General features: G+C 44.2%; 1 protein-coding gene across 6 annotated transcripts in view; it reads left to right on the forward strand.

The window, feature by feature from the left end:
- The window catches only part of LOC137353363 (caspase recruitment domain-containing protein 11-like), an 82,910-nt gene that overhangs the window by 26,475 nt on the left and 31,808 nt on the right, over window positions 1–24,627 (forward strand). For 5 of the 6 annotated variants that reach the window (XM_068019545.1, XM_068019540.1, XM_068019543.1 and 2 more), the window contains 7 exons: window positions 2,539–2,676; window positions 8,655–8,980; window positions 14,110–14,289; window positions 15,958–16,107; window positions 19,847–19,972; window positions 21,811–22,020; window positions 24,080–24,187. In XM_068019545.1, coding sequence (XP_067875646.1) covers window positions 2,539–2,676; window positions 8,655–8,980; window positions 14,110–14,289; window positions 15,958–16,107; window positions 19,847–19,972; window positions 21,811–22,020; window positions 24,080–24,187 — 1,238 coding nt within the window. The remainder of the gene's footprint in view (window positions 1–2,538; window positions 2,677–8,654; window positions 8,981–14,109; window positions 14,290–15,957; window positions 16,108–19,846; window positions 19,973–21,810; window positions 22,021–24,079; window positions 24,188–24,627) is intronic. The other variant, XM_068019541.1, reaches the window with a different exon arrangement.

Genomic DNA, 24,627 nt, shown 5'->3' on the forward strand with positions numbered 1-24,627 from the left:
CCCAGGTCTCTTTTTAAGTCTTTACTTTCTCATCTCTTACCATTTAAGAAATACTCTACACATCTATTCCTCCTGCCAAAGTGGATAACCCCACATTTTTCCACATTATATTCCAACTACCACATTCTTGCCCACTCATTAAGTCTGTCCAAATCGCTTTGAAGCCGCTTTGCATCTTCCTCACAACACACATTCCCACCTAGTTTTGTGTCATCCGCGAACTTGGAAATATTACATTTGGTCTCCATTGATATATATTGTGAACAGCTGGGGCCCAAGTAGTGATCCTTGCGGTACCCCACTAGCCACAGCCTGCCAATGTGAGAATGATCCCTTTATTTCTACTCTCTGTTTTCTGCCTGTTAACCAATCCTTAATCCATGCCAGTATATTACTTCCTATCCCATGTGCTTTAATTTTGCGAACTACGTGGGGGGCTTTATCAAAAGCCTTCTGAAAATCCAAGTATACCACGTTCACCGACTCCCCTTTATTGATTGTTAGTCTCCAACAGGTTCGTCGAACATGATTTCCCACTAAAACATTTGGCACCGAGCCACTGAAGGAGATATCAGGGCAGATGACCAAAAGCTGGGTCAAAGAGGTAGATTTTAAGGAAGAAAGGTAGGTAGAGAAGCGGGGAGGTTTAGGGAGGGAATTCCAGAGCGTAGGGCCCAGAGACTGAAGGCACGGCCGCCGGTGGTGGAGTGATTAAAATCGGAGATGTTTCAGAGGCCAGAACTGGAGGAACACAGAGATCTTGAAGGCTTGAAGGGCTGGAGGAATTTACAGAAATAGTGAGGAATAATGCCATGGAGGGATTTGAAAACATGGAAGAGGATTTTAGAATTGAGGCACTGCCGGAATGGGCGTCAGCAAGGATGGGGTGAAAGGGAGTTAGTGCGAGTTAAGATGCGGCAGCAGAGTTTTGGATGAGTACAAGTTTATGTAGGTGACAGGTTGGATGCCAACCAAGAGCATATCAAAGCATTCAAGCCGAGAGGTAACAAAGGCATCAGTGAGGGTTTCAGCAGGAGATGATGTTATCTGCTTATTGATGGTTTATAAAATTCATGTTATGTACTTATTAATTTTGTGGTCATGATGTTGAATGGAACAAAAATGGACCTTGGACTGGGTTAGGTGGAGCCCAAGAAAGGGCAGAATGTTCTGGAAGTATTGAATGGCGCTTTGTATTTATGATATGCCTTTAATGTAATAAAACATCCCAAGGTGCTTCACAGGAGCACTATAAAGCAAACTTTGACACTGAGTCACATAAGTAAATATTAGGTCAGATGACTAAAAGCTTGGTCAGAGAGGTAGGTTTTAAGGAGTATCTTAAAGGAGGAAAGAGAGATAGAGAGGTTTAGGAAGGCAATTCCAGAGCTTAGGGCCTAGGCAAATGAAAGCATGGAGGATGCTCAAGAGGTCAGAATTAGAGGAGCGCCGATATCTCGGAGGGTTCTGGGGCTGCAGAAAGTTACAGAGATAGGGAAGGGTGAGGTCATGGAGAGATTTGAAAACAAAGAGGAAAATGTTAAAATCATGGCGTTGCTTAACCGGGAGCTAATGTAGGTCAGTGAGCACAGGGGTGATAGGTGAACGGGACATGGTATGAGTAAGGACATGGGCAGCAGAGTTTTGGAAGTTTACGGCGAATAGAACATGGGAGTCCTGCCAGGAATGTATTGGAATAGTGACATTTAGAGGCAAGGAAGACGCTGATGAAGATTTCAGCAGCAGATGACCTGAAGCAGGGGTGGAGTTGGATGATGTTCAGAAGGTGGAAGTAGGCAGTCTTAGGGATGATATGGATATGTGGTTGGATTCCAAATGAAATACTTTGGAAGTGTAGTCACTTGTAATGCAGGAGATTATGAGATATTATGAGGGAAAGAGCAAATCAATCTCCAAATCCACCATAATTAACAGAATAAAGGGCTATTTATTTACAGTGTACAGAGAAACAGGTTAAACTTTCAATTACCAAGTCTGAGAGAAAATCAGTGCGATTTCACACAGCATGGCTAGAAAACTTGGAACTTCACTCCTACTGCATTGTACATACTGACAGCAATCTGCATTTGCCTTTAACATGTTGCAACGATATTGAATTTTAATCAGATCTTAAACTCAGGCACATGGTCGGTGACCCTGATCATGTTACAAAATGGCCTTGCTTTTCTCTCCCCTGCCGCCTCCTGCACTCTGTGCAATCCAGTGTCTTGCCCAAGTGCCCACTCTTCAGCATTTGGACCCAGCCAAAGAGTGTTGACATGCTGTCATAGCCTGGCCATTCCTGTCCATCTGTGCATTATTACACACACACACACACAAACTCTGCCCACATGCCTGTTTCGGTTGGCTTGGTTGGGTAGCGAGCAGGGATCGCTTTTGCCTCACCAGTCCTTTGGGCATGGAGGCCCATTATGGCACCAGTGTTGGGATCGACCAGGTCAGCTTTGGAGCAGTGAACTGATCCAATCTTTTTCCTGACTTTTCCATCACTTTAACAACAGTATGTTCTTTCTGCAGGCCGTCTTCTGGACATTTTACGTTCACGAGGTAACCGTGGATACGAGGCCTTCCTAGAGAGCCTGGAACTCTACTACGCTGAACTCTACAAGTTAATAACGGGCAAGGAGCCAACCAGATGTTGTTCAGTGTTGGTTGGTGAGTAACCAGCTGTTTACTAATTATACTTCAATTAATGGATAGCCAGCCAATGGTTAAACTTACACATGACCTCATTCTGAAGCTGAAGGATTAACTTGACACATCCGTGGAGACATGTAGACTTATTTCAGGAAAATCTTGTCAGCTTTCACTGGACATAGAAGATTGGTTAAGGTTTGAGAGATGAAAGTTGAACTCAATTTCTAAGCAAGGTAATTTTGGGTTCATTTTAGTAGACCCAAATTTCACCCAATTCAGATTCATTACAGCTAATTTGGCAAAATTAGTTTAACATTGCAGAGTTTGCATTGGATCCTGAGTTGTAGTGGCATCTGATCCATGGCTGTGTAATGGTAATTCCTGGTTATGCAAGGTGTGGTGTCTGCTTTCTCACTGTGTCAACTCTGACCTGTCACTTTATTGAATTGAATGTTGTCTAGCAGTCTGCTGATATCTAGTCCCTGGCAGATACCCCATGAGCCTCTTCCCAACCATCTCCATCGCATCCTATCAACATATCCTTCTATTCCTTTCTCTATCATGCGCTGACCTAGCTTCCTTTTAAATGCTCTTCACCTCAACTACTCCTTGTGGCAGCGAGTTCCACATTCTAACCACTCTCTGAAGTTTCCCCTGAATTCCCTATTGGATTTATTATCTTATATTTATGGCCCCTAGTTCTGCCCCCCTAACAAGTGGAAACATCTTCTCTATGTCTACTCTATCAAGCATTTCATAATCTTAAAGTCCTCTATCAAGTCCTCCTCGAGAGAAAGGAACTCCAGCCCGTTCAATCCTTCCTGATATTGGTATAACCTCTCAGTTCGGGTAACATTCGAATACATCTTGTTTGCACCTTCCCCAGTGTCTCTACGTGCTTTTCATAAAATGCAGACCAGAACTGTTCACATTACTCCAAGTGTATGCAGGTGTTCCACAGCTGCAAGTGTGACCATAGCTTTTATGGGTATCCAACAAAGGCCTGCTTGGGCCTGCAACGTGAAAACTGCGTTTTGGGTCTGTATGGCTGAGCTGAGAACCCCTGTACCAGTGGGTCGCTCTGTCAGAGATGGTCAGTTATATTTGGCAACTTTCTGCCTCCAGAGACAGATGAGAGTGCTACCAACTGAGCCACAGCTGACACATAGGGTCGCTAGATAGAATAACAGACAAGGATATAGAAAGGAAAAGGAGCCAAGGCAGATTAATGGAGTTAAGATACAGATTGGCCATGATCTCACTGCTGGACACAAAAGATCCCATGACAGTATTCCGAAGAAGAGCAGGGGAGTTCTCCCTGGTGTCCCGGCCAATATATATCCCTCAATCAAGATCACTAAAAAAGACTAGCTGGTCATCATTACATTGCTGTTTGTGGGATCTTGCTGTGCACAAATTGGATGCGATGCTTCCGACATTACAACAGTAACTACACTTCAGAAAGTACTTTGTTGGCTGGGAATAGCCTGAGGTCGTGAAAGGCGCCACATAAATGCAAATCTCTTTCTTTCTAAAGCTTAAACATTTTCTGTCCTTCTTCCTCCATCGCCTCTGTACACAAGTTGATGAGAATAACATTTCCTATTTAAAGGAAATTTGGGGGGAATTGTAGCTATCACTGCACATAATATTTAATAAGGTTTAACATAGGTGTTCAAAACTATGAATGGTTTTGGTAGAGTAGATAGGGAGAAAACGTTTCCACTGGCAGGAGGGTCAGTAACCAGAGGACACAGTTTTAAGATAATCAGCCAGAGGGGAGATCTAGAGTGCGCTGCCTGAAAGGGCGGTGGAAGCAGATTCAACACCAACTTTCAAAAGGGAATTTGATAAATACTTGAAAAGGAGAAATTTGCTAGGGAAAGAGGAGGGGGAGTGAGACTAAATTGGCTAGCTCTTTAAAAGAGTCAGCACAGGCATGATGGGCCGAATGGCCTCCTTCTGTGCTGTAAGCGTCTATAATTCTATGCAGAGGTCACTTGAACTTTGATAATCCTGCTTTTTAGGTCCACGTTGAGATGTTGCCAGTAATCGCAGAAGGGGAAAGGCTGCTCCTGAAATCCAGTACAATTAGTGTTTCTGTTAATGCTGATATATCTCTGCAGGTCTTACTGTCTCAGAGAAATTGCGGCATGTTTGAACGAGCAGTCGTTTTGGGAGATAACAAGCTGGGGCAGAGTTGGAATGCCTATAATGCGACTCCTGCTGCATCTTGACACGAATAGCTTAGGTCAGGGAATTTTGATGTTACTGCTTCTCATTTCTTTTGCAGCTGTTGATTTTTTTTTTTAAGCCCAGTCTTCTACATAGAGTTACTTAGAAATTGCAGCACAAAAACCAGGCCATTTGACCCAACTGACTCATGCTGGAGTTCATGCTCCACACGAGCCTCGCCCACTCTCTCAGCCTGTCCCATCTATTCCTTTCTCCTTCGTGCTTCCCCTTAAATGAGTCTCTGCTATTTGCCTCAACTACGCCTTGTGGCAGCGAGTTCCACATTCTCACCACTCTCTGGGTAAAGAGACTTCTCCTGAATTCTCTATTGGATTTATTAGTGATTATCTTATATTGATGATATTTGTTTATCATTACAGGTAAAAGCCAAAGGATTTGTTTTGAATTCCATTGCGGAGCTGATACAGTCTGCGATGGTTCTCTATGCAAAAATCAAAGATTAGGTTCAGTTTTGGCTAATCCTCCCTTGTCATTCTCCAGGCTGCAAATGTAGCTGCATTGTGTAGAATAAAAGAAAGACTTGCACTTCTATAGCGCCTTTCACACCCTCAGTATATCCCAAAGTGCATTACAGCCAGTGAAGTTCTTTTAGAAGTGTTGGCACTGTTGTGATGTGGGAAGCACAGCAGCCAATTTGCACACAATTCCACAAACAGTAATGTGATAATGATCAGATTTACCCCTGGTTTCAATTTCACATCCAATTCTCTTATTATTGAATATGCCTCCACCACCCGTTCAGGCTGGCGTTCCAAATCATAACTCACTGCGTAAAAAAAAAATTCCTCCTCATCGCCCTCCTTTTATTTTGCGAATTACCTTAAATCTGTGCCCTCTGGTGACCGAGCCTCCTGTCATTGAAATGGTGGCAGGCAGAGTGGGCATGAGAACAATATGAGTCCCGTGGTCCCGATCTACTGGGTGCTATTGACCCAATCCCATTTAGCCCTCCGCCCTCCGAACCAGAGGCTTTCCCAGGATCTCAAACCGGTTGCATTTCTCGCTTCCCTCAGCCTTCCTTCCTCCTACTGTAACACTTTTATGAACATAAGAAATAAAAGCAGGTGTAGGCCATTCGGCCCCTCGAGCCTGTTCCACCATTCAGTAAGATCATAGCTGATCTTCTACCTCAGCTCCAATTTTCTGTCCCATCCCCATATCGCTTGATTTCTTTAGTGCCCAAAAGTCTATTGATCTCAGACATTGGTTGAGCATCTACTGCTCTCTGGGGTACAGAATTCCAAAGATTCACAACCCTCTGAGTGAAGAATGTTTCTCCTTATCTCAGTACTAATGGCGGACCTCTTATCCTGAAACTATGACCTCTAGTTGTTGACTCTCCAGCCAGGGGAAGCAGCCTCTTAGCATCTAAAACCCAAATGTTCTTATTATCACATACCTCAATTTTCTTTTCTACTCTGTTAAAGCTTTACTAGCCAGAGGGTGAATGATAGAATGGAGCTTAATCTTTACACACTTATAAGCTTTTATTTATGGAGACGCACGCTATAAACCTGCACCTCCAAACCCAACCACCTTAGCTCCATTTATAGGAGCACAAGTGAATCCCCAGTTAATTCCCCACATTTGAATACAATTCAATACTCAATTATTACACAATTAACACTCTGTTTGACCTTGGTGATTTCCTGTGCTATGCAGTTTTGCTTTCAGCTAAGTTTGGCAGGCTCGAAGGGCCGAGTGTCCTACTCCTGCTCCTAATTCATATGTTCATATAAGTTTAATCAAGAGAAAGACGCCTAAGTTTGGGGAAGGGTTGGTGCTCCAGTATTTGAAATACCACAGATCTAATTGCATCAGAAAGCTGGAGTTTCCTTGGCAGAATTATTGTGAATAGGGTTGCCAATCTTCCAGGAGTTTCCAGGATTTGAGGATTAATCTCCTGGACACTACTGTGAGCAACAGCTGGGAGAAATATCACTGTTATGGGCATTAATAAAGTAATACATTAGTTATAAAAATATTGGTGACAGGGAAAACATGTCTCCAAAGTGCAATTATTTGTTGTGCGTTTGGTCCACAATGGCACCACAGTGTTAATGTTATTCCACGTCTTGTGAGCACAGGTTAGTGTTCGAATCCTTCATAGGCTGCCTTAAGCTGCCTTTATTTACTGGCAGTTCTTTTAGTTCGTGTTCCAGGAGACCCAGAATCCAGTTCCCTGAATTTGCAATCGTGAACCTGCCTTCCTTATCCCAATTCCAGATCTGTGATTCAGCTGCGGAGGCTCTGGAATCTGCTCTGCGTGTCTCGGCGCTGATTTTTGGGGAAGTGGTAATTACAGACAAAGAGTTCAGTCACTACTACAGGGTTTGTTTCCTGGACAGCTGGACTAACAATACACCAATGGCCCATTCAATGACAGATTTGTCAGCCCATACATGTATTCGATTGTCAGGACGCGATTTGCACTGTTAACAATTTTACTGTACGCATTCTTACTCTGAAGGTGTTTTGGTCAAAATTGAGCAAGATTGACAGCACAGGTAATAGGATCTTGATTGGAATTCTGGCATTTGATTTTACGGCTGGAGAAAATGTTGTTGCAAATCTTTAATACAAAAATAAATTGTGCTCCAATTACCCACACTCCAAAGAGTGATATTTGCTTCCAACACTACAGGCACTTAAAAAAAAAAATTATTTCCTGGGTTGTGGGCATGACTGGCAAGGCCAGCATTTATTGCCCACCCCTAATTGCCCTTGACGACTGAGTGACCTGCTGGGGCCATTTCAGAAGGCAGTGCAGAGACAAAAACATTGCTGTGGGGCTGGAGTCACATGTAGGCCAGACCGGGTGAAGACAGCAGATTTCCTTCCCTGAAGGACATTAGTGAACCAGATGGGACAATCGATGATAGCTTCATGGCACCATTACTGAGACTATCACTCAATTTTTATTAATTAATTGAATTCAAATTCCACCAGCTGCCGTGGTGCGATTTGAACCTGCGTCCCCAGGGTGTTAGCCTGGACCTCTGGACTACCAGTGCTGTGACATTGCCACTATGCCATCGTTTCCCCTTGTAACAGAGGCCATGAGAGGAAAAGAAAGACTTGCATTTCTATAGTGCCTTTCACGACCACAGGGCATCCCAAAGCTCTTTACAGCTAATTGAAGTGTAGTCACCGTTATAATGTCGGAAACGCGGCAGCCAATTTGCACACAGCAAGCTCCCACAAACAGCAATGTGATAGTCACCAGATAATCTGTTTTTGTGATGTTGATTGAGGGATAAATATTGGCCGGGACACCGGGAAGAACTCTTCTGTTCTTCAAAATAGTGGCCAAGGGCTCTTTTACGTCCACCTGAGAGGGCAGACAAGGCCTCAGTTTAATGTCTCACCAGAAAGATGACACCACTGACCATGCAGAGCTCCTTCAGTACTTCACTGGGATTGTCAGTCTGGATTTTAGTGTCAAGTCTTTGGAGTGGAGTTTGAACCCACAGTTTTCTGACTCATGAGGTGAGAGTGCTACTAACTGACAGATAACCACAGGACCCAAACCTGCAATCTCGTGCTTATATCATGGTTAAAGGCCAAGTCAGCTGCTTTACTCATTAATGCATGGGGCTGAAAGGAGCTTTTACAAGATTAAGGTACTTAACCAGGGCTGTTATAACATTAGAAGCAGCATGATCGGGTTTTCCTTAAGGTTATCAGTGTTATTAAATTGTTTTTTCTGTCTATCCTCGCCCACGTGACTGTCTCCACAGTAGAAGAGGGTTACGAGGGGCTGACACAGTTCCTGATGAATGAGGCGGTGAAGGTGCAGAAACAGCTGAAGGACAAGGATTTGGAGATCCACAAGCTCTACGGCAAGTGCGAGGCACTACAGGAGAGTAACAAGCAACTCAACCACCACAACCAGGAGCTGAGAAGCTACCAGGAGCGCTACAGCAAGCTGAAGGAAGAATTCAACATCTACAACAATGAGCTGAACAAGGTCAAGGAGGACAGCTACTTGTTGGCAATGCGATACGCCCAGCTCAACGAGGAGAAGAACCTGGTGGTGATGAAGAGTCGGGACCTTCAGCTTGAGGTGAGATGTCAGAGCAGCAGAACCTTCTTCTAATGTGAGAACGTCAGAGTTTGCCCATTTGAACCTGAAAGTTGGTAATCGGGGTCCTATAACTGGCACAGGGAACTCAATTGGCATATTTAAGAAGCTGGTCCGCTTTGCGTAGGTGGGCTGCGCTCCCATTTGCAGGTGTTATGTGGGCCCTGGGCATCAATGAGGCAGCGCCCCCCACCGAATTTCAATTTCTGGCACTCCATTTTCAAGCAAGACCCGACAGAAAATTGCACCCCCCCCCACCATGAAACCGTCCCAGTACCCCTGAAGGCAGCCTTACGAATACTTACGGCAATGCATTATTTCTTTACTGTTTTGGTTCACCATTAATTTGTTTACCAGACTAATAATTCCACCATGGCAGTTTGAGAATTTGGATATAGAAAATAAAGAGCTGGCACAGTAACAGTTACCGTGAACTTGTCGGATTGTTGCAAAAACCCAACCGGCTCACAAATGTCTTTCGGGGAAGGAAATCTGCCTTCCTTACTCGGTCTGACCTATACATCACTCGAGTCCCGTGCCAATTTGTCCTCTGAAACGGCCTAGGCAAAGCCACTCACATGTACCAAATTCAGGGCAACTAATGGGTAGGCGGTAAATGCTGACCGAACTGGTGAGGCCCCCACCCTGAGTGTGAATGTTAAGAAATATTGTTCTTCTGAGCTGTGTAGAGTGCATAATAAATGCAGGATGGAAGGCATAGAGAGACTTGTTTGCTGGCAAATTCCTTTCAGATTTTCAACTCAAAGAGATAAAGAATTTGCATTTATATAGCGCCTTTCATGACCTCAGAACATCCCAAAGTGCTTCACAGCCAATGGCGCACGGTCACTATTGTAATGCAGGAAACACGGCAGCCTATTGGCGCACAGCAAGCTCCCACAAACAGCAATGTGGTAACAACCAGATAAACTTTTCTTTTAGTGATGTTGATTGAGGAATAAATATCGGCCGGGGGACCGGAGAGATCTCCCCTCCTCTTCGAAATAGTGCTGTCGTATTTTTTTTTACATCCATCTGAGAGAGCTGATGGTGTATCTTGAGATGTTAAACCAACTTGTGTGCCTTCTCAGAGCTGATCCAATCTATTTGGATGATTCTCTACTTTTCCTGTGGATCAGATGACGAGGCCCCTTCAGCTATGTGAAACTAGGATTGATATTAGAATTGATTTCTCGTATTTTATCTCATATTTGGTGCAATATCAGCAACAAAGTTGGAAACTGATCAAATTCTGAGGCTATTTTAAACCTTTCCATTATATATACCTTTAGCTGTTCCATTTTTTTCCTGTTTGTTAACACATTTGTGAAGACATCCTGTGAATTAGCACCTTGACTAAGGTAGCCTGAGGAATTTCCTACAAATGTGTCAACCCAACAAACTGCAGTATAAACACATATTGAAAGGTGTTGACTGAATGAACAGATCCAGTCGACTTTAAGCAGGCGAATGGTTTGATGTGGTGAGATTTGGCTCTGTTTTGGGCCCCTGTGAGGATCTGGGAAGATAAAATGTCATGTGTGAAAGAATAATGATTAAATGAAGGAGAGATACCAGACTGGTTTGAATTAAATGGGTAGGAATTGGACTGTGTTGCGCCTATTTTGTTATATGCTAAAGATGGGCCGAAAGGCAGTTTTAGGATCACCTCAGGGAGATAGAGATTGGGCATCTCTGAGCAGAGTTGGTGTCCGGCCTACTCCCTCTTAGGTGTTCCTAGGGGTGGATGCGGCCTAATAGGTGGCTGCCGCCAAAACCGCACAATTTATTTCGGTATGATGTGGAACAATGATTCTAGAGCACAAGTTCTGGCCTACGATTGGCTCCCTCCCATTCTCCTCTGCAACCCACCTCCCCCCACCCCCAACTGGAATTATTCTGACATTAATCTTTCAGAAATAGACGTGCTGTCTGCAGAATGGAGGCAAGCAATGTTAACTCATCCAAATAGTGACAATGAGGCCCAAAGCCTAACTTTGGGCCTACGGGCTGGGGTCTGAAATTCGGCCTATGGGAAAGTCCCAAGGACTTCAAGTCCATCAGGAATACACCTTGTTGCCTATTTGTTCAATATTCTCCTGAGTGAGGCACTGGTACATTGAGATACAATTGAGCCTAAAGGTGTAAGGACAGGCTAAGAGGGCTGAAGAGGACCATGAATAAGTGGGTGGCTATAGGCTTGATTGTTATTATCATAATGATTAAGGAGGTGGGGCAAGCCTTGACCTCTGCATCCTGAACACCATTACTAATTCTGTGCTACATGGAAGAGAATACAAGCATGAAAGTAGATGGAAGGAAGGAGAAATTGATAATGAAAAGGTGGAAGCGTTGGTCGAGATATTATGGCCGGGAATAGCATCATTTGTACTCTCGTTCTGGGCAGCTCTTTAATTCTGCGATTGGTTTGCTGTTAAGGAATACAACAGTTGAATTGGGGGTCACAGAGGATTTGGCACCACCTGGTGTATGTTCTGGGCAATGCTACTCATCCAAGCTAAACAAAGAATGTCTTTTTTAACATGGAAACCTAAAGGAGCAAATTTCTCAAACTTAAAGCTTCTTTCAACGAGGAACAAAGTCAATTCCTGGTCAGCTTGGAAACAGATCAATGAATACAGGCCGGATGGGTCAGCAGCAATGGCCCTGAGCTATGTCCTTGATGTGGGGGTGACCGGGAGAAGGGAGCCGTCAGGCAAATAGCGACAGAGGGGAGGGTTTAGGTCATGATCTGGGGAGGAGCACAGTCAGCAGCCCGGGTGTGCAGTCTGAAAGAGATTCTATAGACTCTGGAACAGTTCTTACAGATTAGAGGGTAGCCAATGTAACCCCACAATTTAAAAAGGGAGCTAGAGAGAAAGCAGGGAATTATAGACCAGTCAGCCTGACGTCAGTAGTGGGGAAAATTCTAGAGTCCATCATCAAAGATTTTATAGCAGAGCACTTGGAGAACAGTGGTAGAATCAGACAGAGTCAGCATGGATTTACGAAAGGGAAATCATGCTTGACAAATCTACAAGAATACTTCAAGGATGTAACTAGTAGAGTTGATGAGGGGGAGCCAGTGGATGTGGTTTATTTGGACTCTCAGAAGGCTTTCGACAAAGTCCCACATAAGAGATTAGCGTGTAAAATTAAAGCGCATGGGATTGAGGGTAGTGTATTGCAATGGATAGAAAACTGGTTGGCGGACAGGAAACAAAGAGTAGGGATAAATGGGTCTTTTTCCGAATGGCAGGCAGTGACTAGTGGGGTACCGCAGGGATCGGTGCTAGGACCCCAGATATTCACAATATATATTAATGATTTAGATGAGGTTAGATGAGGGAACTAAATGTAATATCTCCAAATTTGCAGATGACACAAAACTGGGTGGAAGGGTGAGTTGTGAGGAGGATGCAGAGAGGCTTCAGGGTGATTTGGACAAGTTGAGTGAGTTGGCAAATGCATGGCAGATGCAGTATAATGTGGATAAATGTGAGGTTATCCACTTTGGTAGCAAAAACAGGAAGGCAGATTATTATCTGAATGGCTATTAACTGAGAGAGGGGAATATGCAGCGAGACCTGGGTGTTCTCGTACACTGGTCGCTGAAGGTAAGCATGCAGGTCCAACAGGCGGTAAAAAAGGCAAATGGTATGTTGGCCTTCATAGCGGGAGGATTCGAGTACAGGAGCAGGGATGTCTTGCTGCAGTTATGCAGGGCATGGTGAGGCACACCTGGAATACTGTGTGCAGTTTTGGTCTCCTTATCTGAGGAAGGATATTCTTGCTATAGAGGGAGTGCAGCGAAGGTTTACCAGACTGATTCCTGGGATGGCGGGACTGACATATTAGGAAAGATCGAGTCGGTTAGGATTATATTCGCTGGAGTTCAGAAGAGAAACCTATAAAATTTTAACAGGACTTGACAGGGTAGATGCAGGAAGGATGTTCCCGATGGTGAGGGAGTCCAGAACCAGGGGTCATAGTCTAAGGATACGGGGTAAACCTTTCAGGACTGAGATGAGGAGAAATGTCTTCACCCAGAAAGTGGTGAGCCTGTGGAATTCGCCACCACAGAAAGCAGTTGAGGCCAAAACATTGAATGTTTTCAAAAAGGAGTTAGATATAGCTCTTGGGTCTAAAGGGATCAAACGGTATGGGGCGAAAGACAGAACAGGTTACTGAGTTGGATGATCAGCCATGATCATAATGAATGGCGGAGCAGGCTCGAAGGGCCAAATGGCCTCCGCCTGCTCCTATTTTCTATGTTTTAATGTTTACTGCTGCCTCTCCAGGCTCTACATTCAGCTCAGGTGACTCAGAAGTCACTTACCTTGTTGGTTGTGGCTTGCAGTGGCCCCTTTAAGGACTGTCTGATAGGCCCCATGTAGACCTGGTTCCCTTAATACAGCTGGCCTAGTGCCAACTGCAAGGGGGCTTCAACAGGTGCTGGGCCTCTTTGAACATGGAAAGGGCCGAACACCTGTTTCAGGCGTGGATGCCTATTATTTTTGCCGACATCAATGTGGCAGACAGTGCACTTGCAGCTCAAAATGAGCGCACATTTCCCACCTGCCATATTTGAGGGCTTAGGTGCCTGTTTAGGTGCCTGTTTAGCGCCTGTAACATGGACATGGTGCCATCCAAATTCTAAGTCCTGGCATTGCAATTGGTAAGGGCAGACTGTACACCATGCCATTGTTTCAGTCTTCCCAATATTTAATTGGAAGGAATTTCTAAAGTTGGAGGTCGGACAAGCAGTGTGAAAAAATCAGCGGCAAATTGAGGGATTTTGAGAGGTGATGGTGAGCTCGAGCTGGGTTCCGTCAGCGTACATATGGAAACCGATATTGTGCATCTGGATGATGTCACCAAGAGGCAGAATGTAGTCGAGAAATAGGAGGGGGAATAACGATAGATGGTTGGGACACCAGAGTAATGGCGTGAGAGTGGAAAGAGAAGCCATTGCAGGTGATTCCCTGGATAAGAATGGGACCAGTCCCTTGCAGCTGGAGGACAGGTATTAACACAAAGCGTTGCTGGTGTTTGAGTAAGAACCAGGCCAGGGATGATTTCACTCTTCTGCAACGCTTGTTCTCTTTCAGAATGACCAGATGAAATGCAGACTGCACAGCATCGAGGAGGAGTGCCTGATGGCACGGAAACTATCCAGCAAGCTGAAGAAGGACATCGAGAACATGCCGAGCAAGCAAAGCATTAACAAGCTGCAGCTCGACAAAGAACAGTTACAGACCACAATTCAGGAGCTGCAACAGGTCGTGAAGGTATTTAGTATCTGCCACCTTCTCAGCTCTGCTGAGTAACAGAGTTTAAAACACCATCTTGTTTTGCTGCAACCTCAGGAAAAAGCACCCCCTGTGGCAGCAGATTGTACACGAGACATCCTATGGGTCAAAGAGACAAATTGCTAATTTAGCGTCATTACTTATTGGCCTGGATAAGCTACCTCGAGGTGATAGTAACTCTAAGATCGTAGTGTAGATATGACTTCAAAGCATAATAAAGCCTAGAAAGCCACTTGCCCCCTCAACGCCTCTCCATCCAAAGTCTAGGTTTATTTATTCAGTCATGTATTTAACCCACTCTCAGAGAAACCAAATACCTTCTCATTAATGACAATGCATAATACACAGAGCAGCAAGGCTAATATTTCAATGGTTATACATTGGAAGAATTCCTCGAAGGCACAGTGGGCAATGCACAGCATCAAAAAAAACCTTACATTTATATAGTGCCTTTCATGACCACAGGGCATCCCAAAGCGCTTTACAGCCAATCAAGCACTTTTAAAGTGTAGGCACTGTTGCAATGTAGGAAATGTAGTCGCCAATTTGTGCACAGCAAGCTCCCACAAACAGCAATGTGATAAGGACCAGATAATCTGTTCTTGTGAGGGATAAAAATTGGCCCAGGACACGAGGGATAACTCTTCCGTACAACTGCGCCACGGGATAATTTATATCTACCTGAGAGAACAGACAGGGTCTCAGTTTAACATTAAACCTGATGGTGCAGCACTCCCTCAGTACTGCATTGGAGTGTCAGCCTAGATTGTTGTGCTTATGTCACTGGAGTGGGAGTTAAACCCAAAGTCTTCTGATGCAGAGAGTGCTACTCACTGAGCCATATGCTTTGCGACCTCATACTAGTCAGTAGATCTCACGCTTACTCCAAATGTTAACTGATCTCAGTGGGGATAACAGTCACTTCAATGCTCGTGCATTAGTGAGAAGGACCTCAACCAAATTGCCCATTCCTTGTCACTATCGAGTGACCTTGATGGAAAGTGCATCTGTGGCGATGTTGATTGGGGACGTGATGAGCCTGCACTGTGATGATTTCCACAGTCGAATAGTCCGCCTAGTATTCAAGACTATCTCACACAATTGTACGTGCATCTGGCAGGGTGAGCCTCTTCCTGAAGATATTAGATTTAGATTTAGAGATACAGCACTGAAACAGGCCCTTCGGCCCACCGAGTCTGTGCCAACCATTAACCACCCATTTATACTAATCCTACACTAATCCCATATTCCTTCCACATCCTCACCTGTCCCTATATTCCCCTACCACATACCTATACTAGTGGCAATTCATAATGGCCAATTCACCTATCACCCTGCAAGTCTTTGGCATGTGGGAGGAAACCGGAGCACCCGGATGAAACCCACGCAGACACAGGGAGAACTTTCAAACTCCACACAGGCAGTACCCAGAATTGAACCCGGGTCGCTGGAGCTGTGAGGCTGCGGTGCTAACCATTGCGCCACTGTGCCGTCCTTTTGTATTTGGCATGCTCCTTACCTTAGGGTTGGAAGCCAAGACTTAAAATCCAATTTACCACATTGACATAAACCGGAAATGGACATCACTGTGCTGAAGGTATCTCTTCAAACATTTTTTAGAATCTCTGTTGTATATCCTCCTGACAGGTAACGAACAGCCTCCCCTCCACGGAGAAGGTGCTTCTGGATATCATGGATCATGATCGGAAAGAAGCTCTTGAAGACAGACAGGAATTGGTTGAGAGGTTCCATAAGACTAACATGGAACTCCAGCAAGCAGAGGAACTCCGTGATAAGGTTATTAAATCTGCTTTGGATAATTTTGATAGGAGTTCCGATATTTATCACAATGACTTAGAAGCTGTTCGTTTAATATTCTTTTAGCCGCTGTTTTAAGTTAGCTTTAGAAGCCGTTCTTTCACTTGTGGGTCCTGAGAGGTGGCGAAGGGATTAAACATCTTGGGGGCTGCATGCCATGAGAGATGTAACCCTGGTCCATGCCTGATCACAGAATCATATTGTACTGAAAGAATGCGATTGCTGTCCAGTATATTAGAGATCTCTGGAAAGAAAGACTTATAAATATAAATCACCTTTCACAATCTCAGAATGCTCCAAAGGACATTCCAGCCAATGAAATTGTAGTCACTGTTGTAATGTAGGGAATGTAGCAATCAATTTGCACACAGCAAGATCCCACAAATAGCAATATGATAATGACCAGATAATTTGTTTAAGTGATGCTAGTGTTTGCATGTTGCTTGAACCTTTGTGTACTATAGAATGCACATAAAGACTGATCACTCAAACTGGGATCAGTAAAGCAATCTTGTGGGTTCTTTATTGATTACTGAGCGAACAGCTATTACATTGATATAAAAGCAAAATACTGCAGAGGCTGGAAATCTGAAATAAAAACAAGAAATGCTGGAAATACTCAGCGGGTCTGGCAGCATCTGTGGAGAGAGAAGCAGAGTTAACATTTCAGGTCAGTGACCCTTCTTCGGAACTGACAAATATTAGAAATGTAAAAGGTTTTAAGCAAGTAAAGCGGGGGTGGGGCAAGAGATAGCAAAAGAGGTGTTGATAGGACAAGGTCACAGAGAATAACTGACCAGAAGGTCATGGAACAAAGGCAAACAGTATGTTAATGGTGTGCTGAAAGACAAAGCGATAGTACAGAGAGGGTGTGAATTGACTGTAAAGCACAAAGCACTCCAAGCACAAACATTAATTTTTTTTTAATTTAAAAAATTAGTGGGTAGGCACAGTAGAAACAAATTAACCAACTAAAAAAAAATAAAATAAAATAACCAAATAAAAAAGAAAAAAAACTAAACATAAAAAAGGGGGCCCATCATGCTTCTGCTTTTCAAACACTCAGTAGAAAGTTCAAAATTCAAACAACTCCCACAGTCAGCCAGCCATGTGATCAAACCGATCCGACTACGTCTGTTTGCGTATTCGGCCATCTTAGCAGTTAACCTAGAATGCTAGCCTTTTCACCTTCAATGTCTGGTAATCAAAAGTCCATTGTGGATTAAATTGGAGCAGGGAATAGCTCCTTTATTCTTTGAACTACTGTCTGTGGATCTTCTAATGTCTTTCTCCAGCTAAAGTTTCCAATTGTTTTTTTAAAGCAAGTTCTTTCTTCACCATCAGCAGTTTAAAATCAATGTTCATGTGGCAAAATTAATTTTCCTCATTCTTGGCTGGTGGGGGTGGGGGGGGGGGGTTGCCTGTCAATCACATATAAAAGATTCACCCTCCAACAGTGCTGCACTCACTCAGCACCACACTGGAGTGTCAGCCTAGCTTGTGTGCACAACCCTCCGGAATTGGGATGTAAATCCACTGAGCCACAACGGGCAGCTTTAATGAAAGGAATTTGGAAATCTTAGTGCAGATCTCAACGCATTTAGAATTTACAGTCTAATACAGCCCAGAATTTGACATGGCTTCCACTTTGGTAGGAAAAATAGAAAAGCAGAGTATTTTTTAAATGGTGAGAGATTGGGAAATGTTGATATTCAGAAGGACCTGGGAATCACGGGAAGTTAACATGTAGGCGCAGCAATTGATATGGTAGACCTTATTACAAGGGGATTACAGCATAAGACTGAAGAAGTCATACTGAAATTTTATAAGGCCGTGGTGAGACCACACTTGGAATATTGGCTTGAATTTTGAAAGGTCAATCTTCCAAGATGGCGCACGCACCACAGAGCCACTGCAATATTTCACATGGCAACTCATTAACATGGAGGGGGCAGACCACCCACTCCCGATGATGTAGGCGCAGGCGCTGACGCCATTTTTAAGGGGCTTCATGCCCGTACAGGTCATTACCATTTTTAAAGAGGAATGGGTGGTACAGTTAGATGAAAAAAAACCTAACAAAAGATCGGAGCCCCTATCCCACCCCCCACAATGACCATGCAATTTATTTATGGCCCTCTCCCTCCAAATAAAACTTTTCTTCGCAACCCGAACTTTTTCCCTAGAACTTCATCACCTTTGCCCTTTGACCCCTTCCCAACATCCCCTCAGCCAATAGTAAGAGTTTTCCACGCTCCCCCCCACTCCCCCCTGAAAATTTTACTGCTCTCCCCTCCCCACCAGTGTTAAGCCTCGGATCTCCAAACAGAGATCCGAAGACGCAGGACTTCCGGCCACCGGCTGGAATATCGGCATGGGACGGCCATCGCTGCAAGGTAAGTAATTATTCATTCATTAAACTTTATTAACATATTTAAATTAAGGTTTTCTCACTGTGCAGTGCCCCGAGGTCTCACCGCCGCCAGTAAAACGGTGCGGGGCCTTCCCGGCAATGAGGCCCGTGGCGGGCATCTCCCGGTCGTATTTTCAGGGCCCCCCCCCCACCATGACTCCCGATGACGGAGGTCTGGTAAAATTCAGTCCACTGTGTATTGTTTTGGTCTCCTTACCTAAGGAAGGACATACTTGCCTTTGAGGGAGCACAACAAAGGCTCACTAGACTGATTCCTGGGACGAGTGGATTGTCATATGAGGAGAGATTGAGTAGACTGGGCTTATATTACCTAGACTATAGAGGAATGAGAGGTGATCTCATTGAAACATATAAAATTCTTAAAGGGCTTGACAGGGTAGATGCTGGGGAATCTCGAACTAGGGATTACAATCTCAGAATAAGGGTTTCGTCATTTAGAACTGAGATGAGGAGAGATTTCTTCACTCAAAGGGTTGCAGATCTTTGGAATTCTCCACTCCAGAGGGCTCTGGATGCTCAGTCATTGAGTATATACAAGTCAGAGATTTTTGGATACTAAGGTAATTAAGAGATATAGGGATAGTACAGGAAAGTGGAGGTGAGATAGAAAATCAGCCATGATTGTACTGAATGGCGGAGCAGGCTTGAGGGGCCAAATGGCCTACTGTTGCCCCTATTTCTTCTTCATCTTAGCTAAGAAGGTCATAAGAATGACCTATTCTGGAAATGTAATGCTGCAAAATCAGGCTTAACCTTCCATCCCTTCACAAGAAAGACTTAATATCAGTCCCACTGTCAAAAATCAAACGGAGAGAAGATCTGTCTCCGCTTTCAATTTTCACCCTTCTGGACTGAAGTTGCTGGCTCATATTTGCTTATCAGCCTTGTCTCTGTGGGATTACCCTTGCCTCAGAGTCGGGGGTGGCGTCTTTGCCTTTCATGTGCAACCCAATGGCTTCACAAGCCAGTCGTGATACTGTTCCCACTCAACGTTCGTGGAGACACAACACTTTGAGCAGATGTCACGTGGAGAATGATCAGGAGCAGACGGTCCTCCACTACCCAGTGAGTTGAGGTCAATTGTAGCCCCACCCCTCCCCCAAATGACACTGAGGCCAGCTAACTGAGCACGGTCCAGGAATTTAACCTGCCATGTAGCCCAGTCTGGCGTCACAAATGCCTTTTATGCACCCTGCCACCTAGGGAGCTGGCCTATTTTGTATTATAAGAATCCCATTGTAATTGTATATTACCAATTACTGAAAGAATCTTTTCTAATTCCAGTACCTGAGAGAGAAGGAAGAACTCGGACTCCAGCTTTCACGGATCTTGAAAGAGTGCCAAATGCACAAGCGCAGGGTGGGTACCATATTAAAACAACTGGAAGAAGTGGAAAAAGAACGAGACCAGGTAAAGCCTATCCTTAGCACTACAATCCCATATCCACTAACCATTCAAACTGGGTGATTGGGTTAACCTACTGGCCTTGCCTTCTAGGAACACATCCAGCACTGACGAGAGGGATGATCACTTTCTCCTTCTGTTAGTCATAATTATCTCGTAAAATGAAGTTGGATAGTTCCTCATGAAATTGGGCCCTAACATAATATGAATGCGAAATTGGCAAATCGCTCTCAGACCCAGAGATGATGACTGTACAATCTGCTACAGTGGGGATGCTTTTTTTATCAGAGTTTGCTGCAGAACAGGTGGAGATTTAAATGTTGCCCATTATTTATCAGCCCCGAGAAGGCTTGAAAATGTCGCATTGACCAGTACTAAAACTCTCTGCCTTGGTCAACACAAAATGCACACAAAAGTTAACTATTTCAAAATAAAACTTCTGCCAGGAGCATGCCCGTAACAACTGAAGCAAGCAGGAGAGATTTAATGTCATCTTTGTGCTCATATTTCTTACTTGCACTGAAGTGAATTGGTGGTACAGAGGTGAGTTAGTACTCAGTGTTAGAAAGATGAATTAATACTCTGTTATAGATCTGAATTAATACTCTATTATTGAGGTGAGTTAATACTTTGTGTTATAGATGCAAATTAATACTTTGTGTTATAGAGATGAAGTAATACTGTGTTATAGAGGTGTATTAATACTCTATTAGTTGGGTGAATTAATAATCTATGTTAATAAGTGAATTCATACTTGGTGTTATAGGGGTGAATTAATACTCCATTTTACAGAGGTGAATTAATACTCCATTTTATGGAGGTGAATTCATACTCTGTTATGGGCTGAATTAATATTCTGTTACAGATGTGAATTAATACTCTGCATTATAGATATGAATTAATACTCCATTTTATAGAGGTGAATTAGCACTCTGTGTTATGCGGTGAATTAATACTTTGTGTTATAGAGGTGAATTAATACTCTGCATTATAGATGTGAATTAATGCTCTGTGTTATAGATGTGAATTAGTACTCCATTTTATAGAGCTGAATTAGTACTCTGTGTTATGGGGTGAATTAATACTCTGTGTTATAGAGGTGAATTAATACTCTGCATTATAGATGTGAATTAATGCTCTGTGTTATAGATGTGAATTAGTACTCCATTTTATAGAGCTGAATTAGTACTCTGTGTTATGGGGTGAATTAATACTCTGTGTTATAGAGGTGAATTAATACTCTGCATTATAGATGTGAATTAATGCTCTGTGTTATAGATGTGAATTAGTACTCCATTTTATAGAGCTGAATTAGTACTCTGTGTTATGGGGTGAATTAATACTCTGTGTTATAGAGGTGAATTAATACTCTGCATTATAGATGTGAATTAATGCTCTGTGTTATAGATGTGAATTAGTACTCCATTTTATAGAGCTGAATTAGTACTCTGTTATGGGGTGAATTAATACTCTGTGTTATAGAGGTGAATTAATACTCTGCATTATAGATGTGAATTAATGCTCTGTGTTATAGATGTGAATTAGTACTCCATTTTATAGAGCTGAATTAGTACTCTGTGTTATGCGGTGAATTAATACTTTGTGTTATAGAGGTGAATTAATACTCTGCATTATAGATGTGAATTAATGCTCTGTGTTATAGATGTGAATTAGTACTCCATTTTATAGAGCTGAATTAGTACTCTGTGTTATAGAGGTGCATTAGTACTCTCTGGGAGTAGGGTGATGCTGGATTTCACCAGGCTTCAAGTATCCCTCAGGCTCATCTTTATAACGTATGATTGCAAAACCATTTTAATTTCCTAAACATCTCTATTTAACAGGCACTGAAGGTTCGTGATGAGGCCCAGACTGCTTATGCTCAAATCATGCTTGATAATAGCAGGTATCGGAGGCAGATTTGGGCAGTGGAAGAGAAGTTGGACAGCCTTCAAATGGAGCTGACAAAGAGAGAAGGGGAGATTGCTGCTCTCCAATCCCAGTTACACCAACTGAAAGAGAGCAACTGTTCTGTGGTCGATTTGGATTTCTGTGTAAATCTCATACCTCAATCTTTAAAGAAAGAACTTGTATTTTTATCGTGCCTTTCATGTCCTCAGGATGCTTCACAGCTGATTAATTACTTTTGAAGTGCAGTGAGATGTGGTTACTATTTTACACTTAGCAAGCCCCGTTAAACAGAAATGAGATCAATGACCAGTTACATAGAATTACATAATGGAGAAACAAGCCATTTTGCCCAACTGGTCCATATAAGTGTTATGCTCCACACAAGCCTCCTCCCAACCAGCTTCACCTAATCCTATTGGCATATCCTCTTATTTCTTTCTCCCTCATATCTTTATCTAGCTCTCCCTTAATACATCTATGCTATTTGCCTCAACTACTCCCTGTAGTAGTAAGTTCCCACATTTTAACCAGTTAGAACAGTTAATCTGTTTCTAGTGATATTGGGTAAAGGATACATATTGTCCAGCACACCAGAAGACTTCCCTGCTCTGCTTCTTGTTCTGTGCTATCTTTTACTTCCACTTAAATGGGCAGGCTGTTTCCAATGGCTGAACGGTTGATAACAAGAGGGCACAGATTGAAGGTAATTGGCAAAAGAACCAGAGGTGACATGAGGAAAAACTTTTTTGCGTCACAAAATGGCCACTTTCTATGCTGTACTATTCTATGGCCAGGATTTTGTGGAGGAGGCAGGCCAAAGAAGGTGGGAGTAACCCCGCCTTGGCCTGTTCGCACTCACCAGCTCCCCCACCTCCCCCAACATGATCCGCCGTTGTTCCAGAGGCGCAGTTTCTGGCGCCGTAGTCTCCGTCCCTTTAAAGACGGGGATCCCGCCTCCAAGAGCTGCTGGCCAATCACAGCTCATCAGTATCAGCATCGCCTCCACGGGCAGTGGCCACTGTTGGTACTGCAGAGGCGTTGGACCCAGACCCAGCGCTGGAACCCTGGACCTCATGGGGGTTACCGGGGCCAGTCCGGAAGGCCCCGGCGAGGGGGTGTGGGTGGGTGGGGGTGAAGTCTAGGGGGAATAGGGTCCGTGAAGGTGTGGGTTTTGCCGACAGGGGTCCTCTGTGGGCCACAGATTGCCCACCGAGGAGGGACCCCTCCATCCCAAGCCCACAGCGAGTGTACCTCGTTTTACAAGGTGTCCTCCCTGTGTGGCAGAGAGCAGCAGTGGGAAGAGGCCCTTAAGTGGCTATTAATAGGCCACTAAGGGCCTCAATTGACCTCTGGGGAGGCCGTCGTTGGCCTATCGCACCCCCTGGCAAAATCATTTGGTGACAGGGCAGCAACTGGCCCTCTGTGCGGCGACAGGCCCTCCGCACACCGCCGCCCATCGCGATTCTATGGCCATCCCCGCCTCTGACCCTGCCTCGGGGGCCCATAACATCCAGCCCTATTTTTCCAGGAGAGCTTTGTTTATAATATCATCCAGAAGGTGGTATCTCAAAAATGTACCACTCCCTGGGTACTGCACGAAAGGGTCCGCTTTGACTTGGGTGCTCGTATTCTTGAGTGGGATTCATGCTTACAACTTTCTAATCCGAGAGGCAAGAGTGTTACCCTCTGAGCTACAACTTACAGCAGCCTCACAGCTCCAGCGACCCGGGTTCAATTCTGGGTACTGCCTGTGTGGAGTTTGCAAGTTCTCCCTGTGTCTGCATGGGTTTCCTCCGGGTGCTCCGGTTTCCTCCCACATGCCAAAGACTTGCTGGCTGATGGGTTGATTGGCCATTATAAATTGCCCCTAGTGTAGGTGGGTGGTAGGGAAATGTAGGGACAGGTGGGGATGTGGTAGGAATATGGAATTAGTGTGGGATTAGTATAGATGGGTGGTTGATGGTCGGCACAGACTCGGTGGGCCGAAGGGCCTGTTTCAGTGCTGTATCTCTAAACTAAACTGAAGACTGAATCGTAGGCTTGCTTAGTGCAGGAATTAAAGTCTGGACATTCAAATCAGGGTGGACCATCACCAACCCACATGGTGCATTTAACCACTTGGGATTAGCCTACTGGACGATGTTTGATCAGAGTGTAGTCGAGGACAGCAAGGTGACTAACCAGTCTTCTTTGATTCCTCAGGGCTCACTGAGCAGCCATTTGAATTTTATTGGCTGCCCCGAGGACTGGAACAGTGAAGATCAGGAACAAGACACATTTCCAATATTCAGCAGACAAGATTGCGTGAAGGTATGTATTTTCGGATCTGGGTACATTGCCTGGATATTCAATACTCAAGAGTGCTTCACTCTCCTCTCCCCGTACTATGCCCCATCCCCCTCTTCTGCCATCAAGGATTGGATGTCTGGTTGACGCCATGGGTGGAGAAGACCTTCTGAAGCCCAAACAAAAGTTGTAAACACAAACAGATGGATGATCCCACTGTTGGCCGAAAGAACAAATGCACTTTTTACATTGTTGGTATCAGGCTGTGGAATTTGTCTCTGAATTAGCACCGAGTTAGCTGACACCAGACCACCAGCTTGGTCAAGTAATGATAGAAACAAAACAGCCAGAATTTCACTCCTGATCACTATCCGGTGACCCCTGCTTGTAAATGCATACATATGTTTGTGTGTGTGGCAATTGAGTGAGAACTAGGTTGGCAAGAGTTGTTGTACTGAGAGCCT

The sequence above is a fragment of the Heterodontus francisci genome, chromosome 41, assembly GCF_036365525.1.
Source record: "Heterodontus francisci isolate sHetFra1 chromosome 41, sHetFra1.hap1, whole genome shotgun sequence".
Lineage (NCBI taxonomy): Eukaryota > Metazoa > Chordata > Chondrichthyes > Heterodontiformes > Heterodontidae > Heterodontus > Heterodontus francisci.